Genomic DNA, 17,143 nt, shown 5'->3' with positions numbered 1-17,143 from the left:
CCATGGATACTCTTACACAAGAAAAAGACCCAAAATGGCGTTTAAATGTCTTCGACACAGAACACCATCTCTGTGATAATGGCAGGACAAAAGAAGGGCCCAAACAAATGTAGGGCTAAAGCTACTCAGTCCATTTTATGGACTCCATTTTATGGTGATATGTTGTGTAACTTTTCCTGAAGAGATGACATGTGATCAGAACTTTATTCACCCAGATGTGGCACACATAATAGACTAAAGAAAGGAGTCCATCCATATCAAGCTTGGTGAAACAACGGATTTACTAGAATTCCTTCTAGGGGTCTGGTGAGCCTTAGGCAGCTCCATCTTGGAAAAGCTCAATCTAATAAACAAGGATCACTATTCACATTCTGCATCCCTGGGACATTGGCCCTGCTGCAGGCAGCGCAACCACAGCTGCCCTCTCCCAAGCAACTCCTCACTGCTCATAGAACCCCAGAGAGCAGTCATATAAACATTTTAACCTTCTGCGCTTCATGATCCTTATCAATTTCAATGTTTCTATATGCCATGAGTCACCCTCTTCCCTCCAGAAGAGACTTAACCATATTTAAATAGTTTGTTACTAGGCAAACACAACCACAGTGTCACTTCTGTTTCATTCAGTTCCTGTCCCCTTTAGGGCTTACACCTCCAAAGCATAGGAAGTCTGATTCCACCTTACTAAAAGGAACTGGGATATGGGTTGCATATGTGTGATGATGGAAGTGGCACTGCTCTCTTTATGATAGAATCTGGAAGGCAGACCTTACTGCTGACAACTTAGAATCAAATTAACAGATAGCGTAACAGGGACACCCAAGGAAAAGGAAAGTAATTTCATCATAAAACACTCAATTTTCTAAATGGATAACTTCCCTTTCGCTTTTTTGAGTGAAATTGGATATGTCAACTTACCAATTACTCAGGGCCCCTCTACTGCTGACACATGAACCACTTGTGGACATGATACGATTCTCCTCCATGAATGTACTTCCTCACTGACAGTGTAATCAGAGAGGTCCTACATGCATTCAGTTGTCAGTCCTGTATGAATTTTGGCTTAATATCAGGGTAGCATCACTTACACCATGAGGCCAAAGGCTCTAGCAGTTTGTCTTTTGCTTGCTCAGCTATTCTGCAACTTCCTTTAGAAAGTACAGAGAGCTAAGTGCTAGGTGCTTCATCAATACTTCATCTTTTTCTCCAAGCATCACATCCAGACTGATTTTTGGTTGATTCTCAGTGAAACTGGTGACAAAACATATATCACCATAGCACTGCCAGGTGTAGCTATAAGTATAATATGAGTGCCTGGGAGGAAAACGCAGAAAGTTCAGAGTCAGAAATAGCTTGAGGCATATAGTGAGACTATATAAAAAACAGGATAAAACAAAGCAAAACAAGACCACAGTCTACTCTTACAATGCTAAGGAACAAATGACATTAAAATTTGAACATGTTTAAACGAGTATGCAATGGGAAGGTTTTAGTTGGGGCAAAACTGACTTTAAAATAAAACAAAACCATATACTACTAAAATTTAATTAATAATAATACCATTCATGGATAAACAATGGCTACATATACTTAGCACTTACTATGTATCAAATGTCTAAAACTATAAATTAGGTAACTCACTGAGAAGTATATGATCCAATATTCCAGGTAACAAAACTGGACCACAGAGATAAGACAATGTGGTCCTGAAACACAAGTAATAAAAGAGCTACAATTTATCATTCCAAATTGACAAAGCTGATTTCCCAAACCAGTGAGTACTCAATCATATTTCTAATGAAAGTCTTCTCTTTCAAGCCCTGTCTTGCATACATATATGGACAGCTGTCTACTTCTTCTAACCCCTACCCTAAACATTCAATTAGCCTTCAAACGGAGGTATCTTTCCTAAGAGAGGATATGGGTGATAATAGTCTCACTATGACAATTCAAAGTAAGAGGCTAACTTGAAAACACTCAGAGAATTGTGCTAAAGAATCTGTCTAGAGGGCTGATATCCAGCATATATAAAGAACCAAAGAAATTAAAAAGCAATAAATGAAGTAATCCAATTAAAAAATGGGGTACAGAGCTAAACAGAATGGCAAAGAAACACTTAAAGAGATGCTCAACATCCTTAGCCATCAGGGAGATGCAAATCAAAACGACCCTGACATTTCACCTTACACCCATCAAAATGGCTAAGATCAAAAACCAAATGACAACAAATGCTGGAGAGATTGTAGAGAAAAAGGAACCCTTTGCTGGTGGGAATGTAAACTGGTACAACCACTTTGGAAGTCAATCTGGTGCTTTCGCAGACAATTAGGAATAGTGCTTCCTCAAGACCCAACTATACCACTCCTAGGCATAAACCCAAAATTTTCTCAAGTACACAACAATGACATCTGTTCAACCATGTTTGTAGCAGATTTATTTGTAATAGCCAGAATCTGGAAACAACCCAGATGTCCATCAAGGGAGGAATGGATACAGAAATTGTGGTATTTTTACACAATAGAATACTACTCAGCAATCAAAAAGGAGGAAATCATGAAATTTTCAGGCACATGGTGAGATCTAGAAAAGATCATTCTCAGTGAGGTATCCCAGAAAGGGAAAGACACATATGGTATATACTCACTCATATATACCTATAAGATATGATAAACATAATGAAATCTATACAACTAAAGAAGATAAATAAGAAAGAGGACCCGGGGTAGGATGATCAATCCTCACTTAGAAAGACAAATGGGATGTGCATTGGACTTGGAGAAAACAAGTAACAGAACAGGAGCCTACCGCAGAGGGCCTCTGAAAGACTCTACCTAGCAATGTATCAAAGCAAATACTAAGACTCATAACCAAATCTTCAGCAGAGTGCAGGGAATCATGAAAGAAGGGGGAGTTAGTATGATGTGGAAAGGATAGAAGCTCCAAAAGGACCAAATGTATCTGGGCACAGGGGTCTTTTCTGAGACTGACACTCCACCAAGGACCATGTATGGATATAACCTAGAACCTCTGCTTGGATGTAGCCCGTAACCAATAGCTCAGTAACCAATTGGTTTCCCATAGTAAAGGGAACAGGGACTATTTCTGACAGGATCTCAATGGCAGGTTCTTTGACCTCCCAACCCCCCAAGGGAGGAGCAATCCTGCTAGGCCACAGAGGAGGACTTTGTAGCCAGTCCTGAAGATACCTGATGAAACAGGGTCAGATGAAAGGGGAGGAGGTCCTCCCTAATCAGTGGACTTAGAAAGGGGCAGGGAGGAGATGAGGGAGAGAGGGGTTGGTAGGGAATGAAGGAGCAGGATACAGCTGGGATACAGAGTTAATAAAATGTAACTAATAATAAAAAAAATAAAAAATAAAAAAAAGAATCTGTCTAATCCAAAATGTCAAGTCTCAAGCATCGGAAATGACAGGCTACACTTATATACCTGAGCTCTATAGTGTGCAGAAATTTTAACAGAGACTGGCAATGCTGAGTTGTTTTTTTTTTTTTTTTTTGCCTAAAGCAAAAATAATAATAATTATTATTATTATTTAGTAATTACATTTTATTCATTTTGTATCCCCCCATAAGCCCCTCCCTCCTCCCCTCCAGATCCCATCCTTCCTCCCCTTTCTGCATGCATGCCCCTCCCCAAGTCCACTGATAGGGGAGGTCTTCCTCTCCTTCTTTCTGATCTTAGACTATCAGTTCTCATCAGAAGTGGCTGCATTGTCATCTTCTGTGGCCTGGTAAGGCTGCTCCCCCATCAGGGGGAGGTGATCAACGAGCAGGCCAATCAGATTATGTCAGAGGCAGTCCCTCTTCCCATTACTATGGAACCCACTTGGACACTGAACTGCCATGGGCTACATCTGTGCAGGGGTTCTAGGTTATCTCTATGAATACTCCTTGGTTGGAGTATGAGTCTCTGGGATGTTCCCTGTGTTCAAATTTTCTTGTTCTGTTGCTCTCCTTGTGGAATTACTGTCCTCTCCAGCTCTTGCTATTTCCCACTTCTTACATAAAATTCCATTCACTCTGCCTGACAGTTGGCCATCAGGCTCAGCATCTGCTTTGATAATCTGCAGGGCAGAGGCTTTCAGAGGCCCTCTGTGGCAGGTTCCTAGGATATTTCCTGTTTTCTTCTTCTGGCTTTCAGAGGTCCTCTGTAGCAGGTTCCTAGGTTGTTTCCTGTTTTCTTCTTCTGATGTCCATCCTCTTTGCCTTTCAGGATGAGGATTGAGCATTTTAGTTAGGGTCCTCTCTTTTGCTTAGTTTGTTTAGATGTACAGATTTTAGTGGGTTTATCCTATGTTGTGTGTTTATATGAGTGAGTATATACTGTGTGTGTCTTTTTTGCTGAGGTTATTTTTTATTTGATTTTTGTTGTTGTTGTTGTTTGTTGTATGTTTGCTCCTTCTCTTAAGTATTTCCTAGATCTAAGAAAATAATCATTGCAATAGGTAGAAATGAATTTATTCTGATGTTTGCAAATACCAGATATCACCTATATGTGCACAGAATGAGATGGAAATAAAAATTTCACTAAGTGCCTCACAGGTGCTCACAGAACCCACAATGAGGATCCATTTTACATCTCACAGGAAGGCTTCAAAGCTGTGAACAGCTCCAAATGGTCAGAGAAACTGGGAAAATGATTCCAGTTAAGTAGAGAAAAGAAGCTAAAATGTAAGTTAAACCTCTTTCCTGGTGCCATATGTTATTCTGGAAAAAAACTTTAATGTTGTGGTTTAGTAATCTTTTATTAGCCTACTGAATTTAAAACCTAATCCAGCCTAGTTGTGGTCACATATCACTGCACCCAGCACTTGGAAAGCACAACAGGAGGATTCCTCCAAGTTACAGGTCAGTCTTGGCTATAGAGCAAATTCCAGGACAGGTAGGGCTACATAGTAAAACCTTCTTTCAAACAAAACAATAACACAAACAAAAACAAAACTAAATCCAATCACATAGGCAGTAATGACTCCTCCATACAATAAATGGAAGAGAATACAAGACTTCACTAAAAAAAAGTGTCTATCTTTAAAGAAGATACCACAGAAAAATTACTAACAAATCCTACCACTATTAATTTTATCTAACTTGAAGAATATAGAGAAAAGACCTGTTAAAGTTCCTTTTCTTCCTGCAATTCTCTTTTAATCATCAACCTCCAATTAGAGCAGTGCTTTTAAAATGTCCCTTTCTTCATCCTCTAAAGCAAAGGATGGAAGGAAAGCACCCACAGCTCCAAAACACAACTTTGCCCACTTTAAAAGAGAAACAACACCAGCCAGAGATAAAAAGATGAAAGCAGACTTGGAAATGCATGCTTCTGCTAAATGAAACCCTGAGTGTTCCAACTCTGCACTGGCTAAGAGAAAGGACATTTCAGCTAAGTGGCTTGGACAATGAGCTCCTTGGACTTGATCAGGGTACTGGACCATCATCATGAAGATATTTATTTAGTTCCAGTAGAGGACAGTAGTACTGTACTCAAGATATCCTAAGAGCATTCCTCTTTCCCTACACAATTGCACACTACAAGCTCCTTCCTTGCAGGCCTTTCAGCTCTGCCTCCTCCCTGCCTGTCCATCTAGCCCTGTGAAGCTATTGTACAGCAGAAGCCTGAATTTATTCTGTCTTTTGAGCCAAATATTCCTTTTTCTTGCCGTTAAATCTTTGAAATCCACTTTTTCACACCTGTTCCCTCCCTGCTATTAGGAAGGGCTGTACCAGACTAGACACCACCTTCCAATGTGTGTAGCTCATATACTCCCTAGGGACCCACTTTTCATTATGCTTACAGTACTTTTTATTCCCTAAAATCGTGATCCTCGTTTACTTCTTGTATAAAACCACATCTTGATCTCCATATTCCAATAAGAAAGAAGATGTATTTTAATAAGAATCTAAATCTGGTTTTGTCAAGATCACATAGTAGACATTTGCTAACAGAATATCAATTTCAAATTGAACATTATGATAAAAACATATTTCTGACACAAGTATAGATACAAAAGGTGTGTTGGTATCCATCTAAAATCATTATATGTTTGGATGATCATTTGGTAACAAGCAAAAACATTTTAATTTTTATTGTTTTATGTCCATCACAAATACTTCTTTAACAAAAAAGAAAATAAACTGTAATTAATATAAAAATAAATGAATAAAATTTAAAAAAACAATAAGAAACACACGTAAATTAATTTAATATATTTAACATATGTAATTTGATTATTATACTTGCTGTATTTTTTTTCTTTATGATTCTTTATTTAATGATGGTGTGAGTTGGACAGACTCTCAGGGATGAAGAACACTTGCTACTCATGCAGAAAACCTGGATTCAATTCCCAGAACCCACATCAGGCAGCTCACAACAGCCTGTAAATACAGCTCCAGGGGATCCGACACCCTCTTCTTGTGTCTGTACACATATGGTACACACAAACACAAGCAGGGACCCTCACTCTGGCCTCTGGCCGCTATCTCTCACTGTGTCTGTCTATCCATCTCTGTCTGTCTGTCTTGGTCTCTCTCCCTCTCTCTGTCTTTCTCTCTCTGTGTCACATCCATACTTTTAACTAATAATAAAAATAAAGATGGGGGAAAAAGTGACAATGGATTCTGGCTTGAAACTATTTTTCAAGCAACTGAAACACATATGTATGGGAAGGAGAAGACACAGCTGCCTCTGAATCTGTCATATGAAATGGGTCAGGTACACAGTAGCTGAATAAGGAAAATTAAGGGAACTAAAACCAAAAAAGGAAAAACATTAGGAAATCATAGCCATAATCACATGCCAAGAGGCTATTACAAGTAAAACACTCACAAAATCCTCGACATTGCAGCATCATACTTGGGGCCTCAACAAGAGAATGGTCAGAGATAATGGGAAGTTAAACCTCATTGTTTCGTTCTAAAGCAAATCCCTTTGCTCTCAACCATGTGGTCTGAAGTCTATACACGTGGTGGCTTTGTGACACCATCCTAACCTTACTAGGTGTCTGCAGCTGTGCTGAGAGCAATTAATTCTGAAAGCCTTAGAAATGCCACAGTGGAGCCAAGGACCAGCAGCACAGCTGGGTTGTTTCCCTTACTTTTCAGACAACTGATTGTCGCTAATGCAGACACTTTAGATAAACGGAAGAAGGAACAGGAATGAGGCGAAACACAATTTCTAGCTCAACACACCTCTGTCAATTTAAAGAAGAAGGAAAGCAGACAGCTTTCTCTTCCTTCCTTACATGAAAAACTCTACTTTCAAGTTGCACTGAACAAAAGGACCTTAGCCCTAAAACCGAAGTAAACAGCAACCTTTTATTGTTTGTTTAACACTTTAAGAACAATCCACCCTTCCAGTAATTCACAAGTTTAAACATAAAATTCAAGAATATTCTGCAGAATTAGAGACACTTACTATCATCAGGCCAATCTAACTTTGGAATATTTTCATCTACAGAAACAACTACCTTTTTAAGGAATTTTAAATATTTTTGGATATTGGGAGAAAGAACACTCATAATCTAAAATGAGAAGATTTTTCAATAAGAAATTAATGTTGCTTGTGTAAGCTGAATCTGCCACCTGGAAAATGGACAGTTGAGTAATATGAAAGTACCCACTCCACTCCTAACTTCAGTGGAAAGATATCGCAGTAGCTCTGAAAATGCAAAAAGATTATCTGCCATTCCATTACATCACACAGATGTTTGTCTCTTTGTTTGAATGGCTTGTGGATGTTGCTCTTGTTGTTGCAAAAATGCTCCTGACCATATTAATGGTTACTCACTATATTTCTCAGCATGTTCATGTCCATCTTCTTCCTGAGCCACCAGCCATGTGATACTGCTTGATTCCAGAAAGTATCTCAAGTTCTCTCCTCTGAGCAGCTCAAGAAAATGCGCCACCTTGCAGAATGGACAGATGGAACATCTCCTGGCACCCATTCCACCTGAGCCACATGACTTTTCCATTGGTGAGTCTATAGATGAGCTTCTTTGAAAAGACTTCCTTAAGAACACAAGTTTCATATTTCTTCTGATCTTCAGTTTAATTCCCCAAAGATTTTATAAGGATTTTATATGTACAGGACTTTGCAGAAAGCAGGGTAGCAAGTTTAACATACAGCAAGAAGGTATGACTTCTCTGTCACCCAGAGTTTATTGTCTTCAAATCAAATGAAGAATTTCAGCAGAGGACCTAAGGTAAGTGCTTGGACAAGATGGTTGTTGAAGGTAACACAACCATTTCTTACACACCTAGCCTATGTCATCAGCTGGCCTGTGTTTTGCTTCAATTCATTTAATTCTCATGACACTCAAGTATCTAGAAATTCTATTATTACATCACCATCCTCTGTTATTGTCATCATCCACACTACAAAAACAAGACTGAAGGTAAAGTGTATGATTTAGTGAAGTGACAGCCAGAATTCAAAACCAAATTCTAGCAACATTCTAGCACAGGTGCCAATCCATCTAGTGAAATGAAAGGAATGTTTCTTTTAAGTTCTATAGGATATCAAACACGTACCCAGAGGGCAGAAAGCCTGATACTTTCATTCATAAGAGAAATAAAGTACAGTGCTTGCTTCAGCAAGAAAAAAATGAGGGTGGGATCACCATTTAAGATGAAAACCTGGAAAAAGTAACTGAACTAGATGAACTAAACCATTCAAGGACCTATGATATAAAAGTTTATATATACACTAGAGGCCTGGTAAAGACTGAGACCCAGTTATACCAGCCAAAATGTAAGATCAAACTGCTATAACCAAAAGATGCCAAAAACTGTTTCTTAGCCTGCAAATAGTATTAAAAAAAGAAAAGAAAAGAAAAGAAAAGAAAGAAAAAACAAACTAGTGAATATCAAATACAAGGTATATTTCACACAAAAGAGAAGAGGTTTGCACTGGAGTTAAAATACTGAAGTCTACATTCCTGTCTAATTTGCGTGTGTGTGAGCTGGCTCGAAGGAATAAACCTCCTGGCCCAACATCAGCAAGAGTTACTCAGCAGACTTCAACAAAAGTCACACTTGACTCTTGGACAACAGTTCTCTCATGTACACACTCCTATAAAAATAACCAGCAGAATCACCTGGAGCACTCAAGACATAAAAATAAGAGTAAAAACAACCTCACCCACAAATCTAGCCTTTTAGAGAAATTGTGTGGGCCAGTAGGGCACTTTAAACTGGCAACAACAAACACTATAATTTCCTAAGGGAATATTATCACAATTTCTCAACCTCCATTTGAACTAAGACTCTAAGAGTTCTACTTAATGTAACACCACAGGAAACCCTTAGCTATATCCTTGTCCACGACCAGATAGAATCTAGGCTCTTTAGAAAGAATTATTTTAAAGGGGAGTAATCTGGATGCAATAAATTAGCATAGTAAGCTACAAGAGCTTCTTCACATTCCCCATTCATAAATGCTCTCCTGCCACAGAAGAAAAAAAATAGTTTTTCAGATTTCTCAGACATGTCTGACAAGTCACTATTAAATTTTAGATCATAACACAATACCTTGGATCAACATGAGACACAGAAAAAAGGAGGAAAGAGTATTTCATTATGTTTTAAGGAAGCAAGAGGGAAACAAACCCACAACCTGAATAATGAAAGCCTGACAATATTATCTTTATGTGATGATGAAACCAGTTATTCCTTGAGTGTTACTTGGTTTCAATTTTTTAAAGTATTTTTAGAAAACAGAATAGCATAAGATGATGAGATACATTCTGGATATAATCTGTTTGTTTGTTTGCTTGGTTGATTGATTTGTCAACATGACACAAACTGGAATTATCTAAGAATATGGAACCTCAATTGAGAAAATGCCTCCATCAGATTGGCATGCATAAAAATCTATGAAGTATGTTTCTGGTTGATGATTGGTATAAGAATGGACAGCCTAATATGGAGAGGTGCCACCTCTGGGAAGGTGGGCTTGGGCTGTTTAAAAAGGCAAACAGAGTAAGTCATGGAAATCAAGCTGGTACACAGCACTCCTCTGTGGCCACTGCTCCAGTTCCTGCCTCCAGGTTCTTGCCTTGATTACCGGTACTGACTTCCCTTCATGAATGACTGCAACTGGCAAGGCAAAATAAATCCTTTCTTCCCCCAATGTACTTTGGGTCAGTATTATATCATGGCAATAGAAGGTAAACTAAGACAGTCATAAAAAAAAACTGTGCTGAAGAATAGAAAGTAGAGAAGGGTAGGCAGGAGGAGTGACAAATGGTAATCTATGGCAGAGAAAAACATAATCTCAGCAATACATGTTCCTAAATTCTTGACATCAATCTATCACTTTCCACCACTGCAATAAGAAAAACCATAGCTTCTCCAAAGAAAAGGATTTTTACTGTCTGAAAGGATGACTTTCCAGATATTAAATTTATATCTAGTAAGTTCCAAAAAAAAAAAACATACAACTGTGATTTGACATTTAAGTGGGGTCCGACTAGGGTCTTAACATACTTTTGCCAAAAAATGAACAATGGTCAAATTACTTAATTCCGGTCTTTGGCCAAAATGGAATTCATAAAGCTATACACTGAATTGCTTTTGAATGAAGTAAATTTAGATTTTGAAATAAGTTTTGACATAAATGCCTTTAAAATAACAGTGCCTTACATTTGGATCTTTCCCCAATTAATTATTTCCTGGCATGGTATTAGAAATTCCTTGGCTTAACCTTAAACCAACAATCCCATGTGCTAATTGGAGGACTATATATATTTTTAACCACAGAATGTTGTGCTTAGAACATGCATGCTCCATATGCATTCAATTAATAACATTATTTTTTTTCCTTCCTTGAAAGATTCCTTTAGAAAATAGAGCCCCATTTAAATGAAGCATTTGGCTGCTAGTGAGGGAATTCTTGTCAAGGAACAATTAATAAGACAGGGCCAAGATGACATGGGATCTTTGTCTTTGAGATATCCTTAACATGAATCAAATTTAATCTTCCTGAGACAGCCAGTGGAGGGAAAAGTTAATGACTGCAGATGTTATACATGTTAATCACACTAGGGGACTCCCATGAGAATGACCAAATCACATATGAGCTACACCACTCCCGAGGAAATAGAAATGGCAGAGAGTAAGAGCCAGGGATGGGCACTATTGTCTCCCAAAAGCAATAGAATAGATGAAGAAAGAAACAGATGTAAACAGTGTAGAACTAATGATTTCTAGTTACAAAGAAGATATGATCATCTCATTAGTTGGCAAGCTAATTGACCACAATCCCAGTTTCATAAATCGAGTCCAGAAACCCAAACTTCAGTGTCTGCATTCCATAGAATTCTTTTCCCACTTCCAGACCCTCCACCCAGCCACAAAGTTGTCAGTTCTGCTTGATTTGTTTGAATATTGTACTCCACGACAGCTGTCGGAAACAGTACATCAGAACAGCTGCTGTGACAGCTACAAGGGGCTTGCAAGTTTAATTGGGCTCAATGTGACACTGTGCATTTTTCTAAACATAGAAATATCCATACATCTGAAGAAATTTCTACTGGGTCTCAGCAATGTTTACATATTGACACTACCAACTGGTCAGCCACAGTTTAAGTGATATTGTTGGCCTTGTATTATCTTTGACACCAAGCTGGTCACAACTATGAAAAAATATATAAAAGTGGAAATCGGCAATAGGAGCAGTGAGACACACAAGCAAAAGAGGCATTAAACAGAAAAGATAGTAGGAAAGACACATCAATAATCTCTTTCAAAGACTGGCAGAAAGCCAAGGAGGATCCCACAGTGTCTCAGGATATACTTCCAAAGGAAATATATTCAGAGGCCTGAGCCTCATGCCAACTGCAAACAAAACCACTCGTTGTGGCCACAGCTCCCTAGAGAAGGGCAAGATGGCTTACTCTCAGCACAGGCGCAGAGGAAGAAGGCGAGGAGCAGCAACAGCGGCCTGGCCACGGGCACCATCCTGCAGCTTGTCAATGGCATGCACCAGCAGCTTGGAAACTCAGCCTAGGGAGCCGCAGCGACTGGTCTGCTCAGTAACTTCAGCTGGAACCCTTTCAGAGCCTGTAAAGGGAAGAGACGAGAAAAGAAGAAATGACAAAGACATTTAGATTTCTCACTCTTTCCCCCTGTCCTACCACAACCTAGAGAGAGAGGCACTATTGGAAAACACATACACACACTCACACTCACAATAAACACTGGAGATGGCATGCCGTTGTATTGGGAAATAACTTGGATTGTAAAATGCAGGGTCCCTAGCATTCCTATTGCCAGGTCACCTACAGCCATCCCCCAGAAACTTCTTTCTCTGCTTCTATGCCATCTTTTGAGCACTATATTCTAAGGAGGCATAGTCCCTTGATATACAACTCTACTGAGCTCATTATGGAGGAAAGCACACCAAAGCCTTAAGAAAGGTTTATTAAAGTCTTTCCACGTACTGACAACAGAATAAAGGAAGGCTTGTATGGATGTTTTGCCTGCATATGTTTGTGTGCAACATGTGCATTTCTGTCCATCACATGCTCATCTGGTGCCCATAGAGGCCAAAATAGAGTGTCTAGCTCCCCGGACTGTAGTTATAGATGTTTGTGAACTGCCATGTGGTGTTGGGATGCCTTGAGCATACATCAGCAGGATTTTAACAAGCTGGGGAATGGGCATTCCCTGAGGTCCATACAAAACTTTGAAAAAGGCAAGATGTTGGAGTGCTGAAGCCCGAATTGTTAAAGCAGAGAACTAGGCACCACAACAGTTTACAATTCTCAAGTTCTCTGGCATAGTCCACAACTTTGTGTTTCTCATCCCTGGGACATGCTGCTGTACTTCTGGTTTAGGATCATATTGTAAGTGCCGCAGGGTTAGAATGAGGTCACTATTGGGAGAACAAAGGATGGCACAAAAGAGAACACAAAGAGATCCTTGGACATCAGTCTATGTCTAGTGATCTCTACCCAGCCAGCTGAAAAACAAGCTTTATACTGTTTGAGAACAGAGGAACAATATAGAACTAGGCTTTGGGAAATTCACTGCCAGCTGCATCGGGGACAACACAGAATGCCACTAAGTTCATAGCAAGACTTCCAGGTGAAATGTAATATAAATTCAAAAGTGAAAGTTGGTCTAACAGGATGGCTCACAGAGTAAAAGTCCTTGCCTCCCAAATCTGATTACCTGAGTTTAATCTACAGAATCCAAAGCAGAAGTAGAAAACAATGCAGAAGTTGTCCTCTGACTTCTACACATGTATCATGACACTTCTATACACCTGTGCCTGAGCACATACAGGCACACCCCACACTCACACACAAATACAATCATCAATAAAATTATATTAAAGTCCCTTCCTCCTAAAATATGTGTTGGTCGACAGAGCAGTGAGGCAGGACCGGGAGGGGAGTGAAGTGATTACACACAGCGTCTAAGAAATAAGCTGGAGTGCAATTCTCAAAGGGATATGTAATTGTCCTTATAGAACCATCAATAAATCCAGCATAGCCTTGAACAGAGAGTAGCCTCTTAATTAAAAAGAAAAATGGAGAGTTAGTACCATTGACTACAGCCTCCTCCATTTCTGTGATGAGAACTTAAGACCATCAAACAACCTCACACCCCAAACTAAGTGAATTTTAAAAGATCAGTAATGCAGCTACCATTTACACTTCATCTTTTCTGACACTGAATTTGAAAACTGAAACAGCCTTCTTTTTTTTAAAATAGGTTTTCATTAATATGCAAGAACAGTTCAGATGCAGGAAAAGATACAGCAAAAAGGAAGAGGAGAATCACTGTAATTACCATTCTACTCGCTGGTCCCTTTTTTGTTTGTTTGTTTGTTTGTTTTTAGACAGATTTGTGTGAGGCACGAAGAAGTAAGCTGAACCCTGAAACACATCTTGAATTTGAAAGCTAGCCAGCTGTTCCAGAACAGTGATTGGTTATCAATCTCATCTGGAAAACAGCTTATCAAGCAGTTCACAGCTATCAGCTGTTAGAAATCACCATGCTTAAGAAAAGTGCTACAGGAGGAATCAGCTCTCCCCTCTGCTTCTCCTCCCCCTGTCACTGCTTCCTTCTCACGCCAGCGTTTCAGATGGCAGCAAAGTCCAGGAGACATCGGTCCTGTCGGATTCAATTTGTGTCTGTGCAAGCATATCAGAGCCAACTGCTACATAACAACTCCAAGCCATCACAGCATCAGACACCCACAGAAGCTTGCGCAGGGAAGGGGGACTTGTCTTTTCCATGCACTCAGCTAAAACGTATTAAGACCCAATTTTTTCTGAATAGGCCTGCAAATGCTCCCTCTCACTTGGGTCAGTGACAGGATTTAACTCTCTAAAAATGAATGCTAACATGAAAAGACACATTTACACTTAAATGGGCTATGCCCTTGGCCAAGACATCAAGAAAGTGATCAGAAGTGTGGAAAAAGTACATATACCAGAGGTTCATTCCACAAACACTACTATAAAGGAAATGCTGGGTATTAGCAATACAATGAAATCGATATTGCAATACAAAAAATGTGAAGTGAATTTTTAAGGAGATATTTAAAATAAAAAGAAGGACCTGAATGAACATTACTAGTGTTTGCCCTTAGCCATATGAGGTAGAACAGTGACAGAGGCATTAGCTGCAGTGTACTTTAGGACAGCAGAAGAGACCAATGCTGTTTTTCATGCATCACTCAACAGAGATAGATAAATAAAACTCAGATATGTATATATATACATATATATTTACATAGATATGTATATACATACCTATATATCATGTATATATATATATGTATATAGGTGTATATATACATATATATATGTAAGTATATATATATATCCTTATATATATGTAAGTATACATATATATATATATATATATATATATATATATATATATATAGTGGGGAACATCCAAGACAGGACAGACAGGATGGTGCTAGAGAATCACATGAGCTGAACACAACTCTTTTCCTTAACTGAGGAGCATCTGCTACAACAAACACATTAATATTCCAACTAAAATGAGTACTGATCTGTCTTCAGCTTTCCATAGCGCTAACATGCATTTATGAAGATTGTATAAAACAGAAGAAAGAATAAAGTAGAGCTTTCTTAGAAACAAAAAAGTAGGAATGCCTTGTTTTCATTTTCTCCATTAAGGAAATGTAGAAAATTATTCTGGAACATCTTGCCATTGCAAGGAAGTGTTCAGTAACTCCCAGGACATATCCAAGAAAGGGCTCAATTCAATATTCATGTGCCATCAACTAAATAAAAGGAGATCTGATTGGGACAAAGGACAGTAACTACAATGAACAGAGATACATCATTTAAAAACCTCTGGCTTCATATTTCAAATAGTTTCAAATTATACTAATTACAGAGAAGTTAAAAAAAAAACAGCTACAGTCTGAAAATATGTGTTCCAAAGAACATGTGCTAATGGGCTAGTCCCCAGTCTGTGCCCGTAAGGGAACAAACGCAACCATAAAAATGTAGGGCTTAGGGGAGGTCTTCTGGCCAGAAAAGGCTGGGTTTAGCATGGATACTAAGGGGCTAACCCTTCCTCTTCCTTTTTATGTGCCTCAGTCATAAAGATGACTGTGCTCCCACCTTGATACACTAAGCCACTAAATTACTCAAGCATCAGGGCCAATCATTTATGGTGTAACAGCTCTTAAAATCCATGAGCGAAAGTAAGCCCTTCTATCCGTCAAGCTGATTTTATTTCGGGTATTTGTTACAGTAATGGAAAGCTGACTAACACAAGAATACAACCACTACACTGAAAACAGGGTAAGAACAGAAAAGGATTAACTATTGAGTAGAAAAAAATGCAAAAGAATTGTGAAGTCACTGTTACTATCATGAGAAAACTAGGAATCACTCTTTACCTCTAAGCCCTTCGCCTCCTCTGTCTCATAACACACTATCAAGAGCCAGTACTAACCTGGATGGACATGCCTACAGAAACCCAGTCAGTTGCAAGGAGAATCTTCACATACTGTGAAAGCTCAACCCTCTTAATTAGGCCACTATAAATCAAGTGAAACTGGTTTCCAATTATTTAATAGAAGGAACTATTTGCACAAAGGATGTGTTACCTGTAAGCTTCAGTTTGTACGTGAAGAAAGCATAGCTACTCAGGCAGAAGGCAGAAGAGGAGTATCTATAGCAATGCCTACAGAAGCTTCACTGGTCTCCCTACAAATTCTCTATGTCCTTGACAGGAAGCACAGTAAAAGGAAATGGAAAAAAAAGCAAAAAACGTAAGACCTAGACTCTCTGTATTGATTTTCTAAGTTAAGACAGACGCCAAACTATTTATCTTGAAACATCAGAAAAGATTCCAGCTCTGTCCAACAGAATTTCCTGCCCCATGGAATTATTATTGCACTGTAATAACAGATTGTTTGGCAAGTGGAGCAGGTTTTATTTACATTTATTTACATTAATTAAACAGCCTCATGTGTATGTGGCTATTCTAGAGAACAGCACATTCAACACTAAAGAGTACAACTAAATCATTGGAAAGTGTTCTCACACTTGTCTGAAACAACAAGGTACAATTTCTGAGTCCTTGTTATCATTGGGAACTTATACTCGGAGCTAAAGTTGCTCTCTTAAGGGAATCAACTTAACATTTAGACCATTCATTTCCTAACTATATCCTGTGTACACACACATACACAATTTCATTTTCATCAAACTATTTCTATCATTGCCGAAGGAAAACGGTGTGAAAGTTCTGCAATATGACAAGAATGAAACTGAACCTCCATTTCTAGCCATATATATCATATCTCAAACTTTCATATGTATGTATGTATTATGTATATAAAGACTAACAATCAATGAAAGACAAAGATAAACCGAAAGCTTTGAAAGCAATAGAAGAGACCATAGGAGGGAACAGAGCACTGGTGCAGTCAAAGAGGTTTTCGATCAGGTTCCCAAAATCCGCAGATTAACACTCAGGGGATAGAAGTACCTCAAACAACTCAACAGTAAGAACACAAGTAATTCAAATTTTAAAAATGATGTGATGCCCTTTGATCTACAATTGTGTCCTACCTACAAGACATGCTAGGACAATGATGGCACAAAGACTGTGAGAGTAAT

General features: G+C 38.7%; 1 protein-coding gene across 5 annotated transcripts in view; it reads right to left on the bottom strand.

Moving 5' to 3' along the window:
- Ptprd (protein tyrosine phosphatase receptor type D) overlaps positions 1–17,143 on the bottom strand; it is a gene marked incomplete in the record, with an annotated part of 2,622,804 nt that overhangs the window by 401,478 nt on the left and 2,204,183 nt on the right. For all 5 annotated transcript variants that reach the window (XM_055629942.1, XM_055629950.1, XM_055629948.1 and 2 more), the window contains 1 exon segment: positions 11,915–12,080. In XM_055629942.1, coding sequence (XP_055485917.1) covers positions 11,915–11,999 — 85 coding nt within the window.

This window comes from Psammomys obesus, unplaced genomic scaffold, assembly GCF_907164565.1.
Source record: "Psammomys obesus unplaced genomic scaffold, mPsaObe1.curated_primary_1811, whole genome shotgun sequence".
Classification (NCBI taxonomy): Eukaryota; Metazoa; Chordata; class Mammalia; order Rodentia; family Muridae; genus Psammomys; species Psammomys obesus.
The sequence above is the reverse complement of the archived record's forward strand: the minus strand, read 5'-3'. Positions and strand labels throughout refer to the sequence as shown.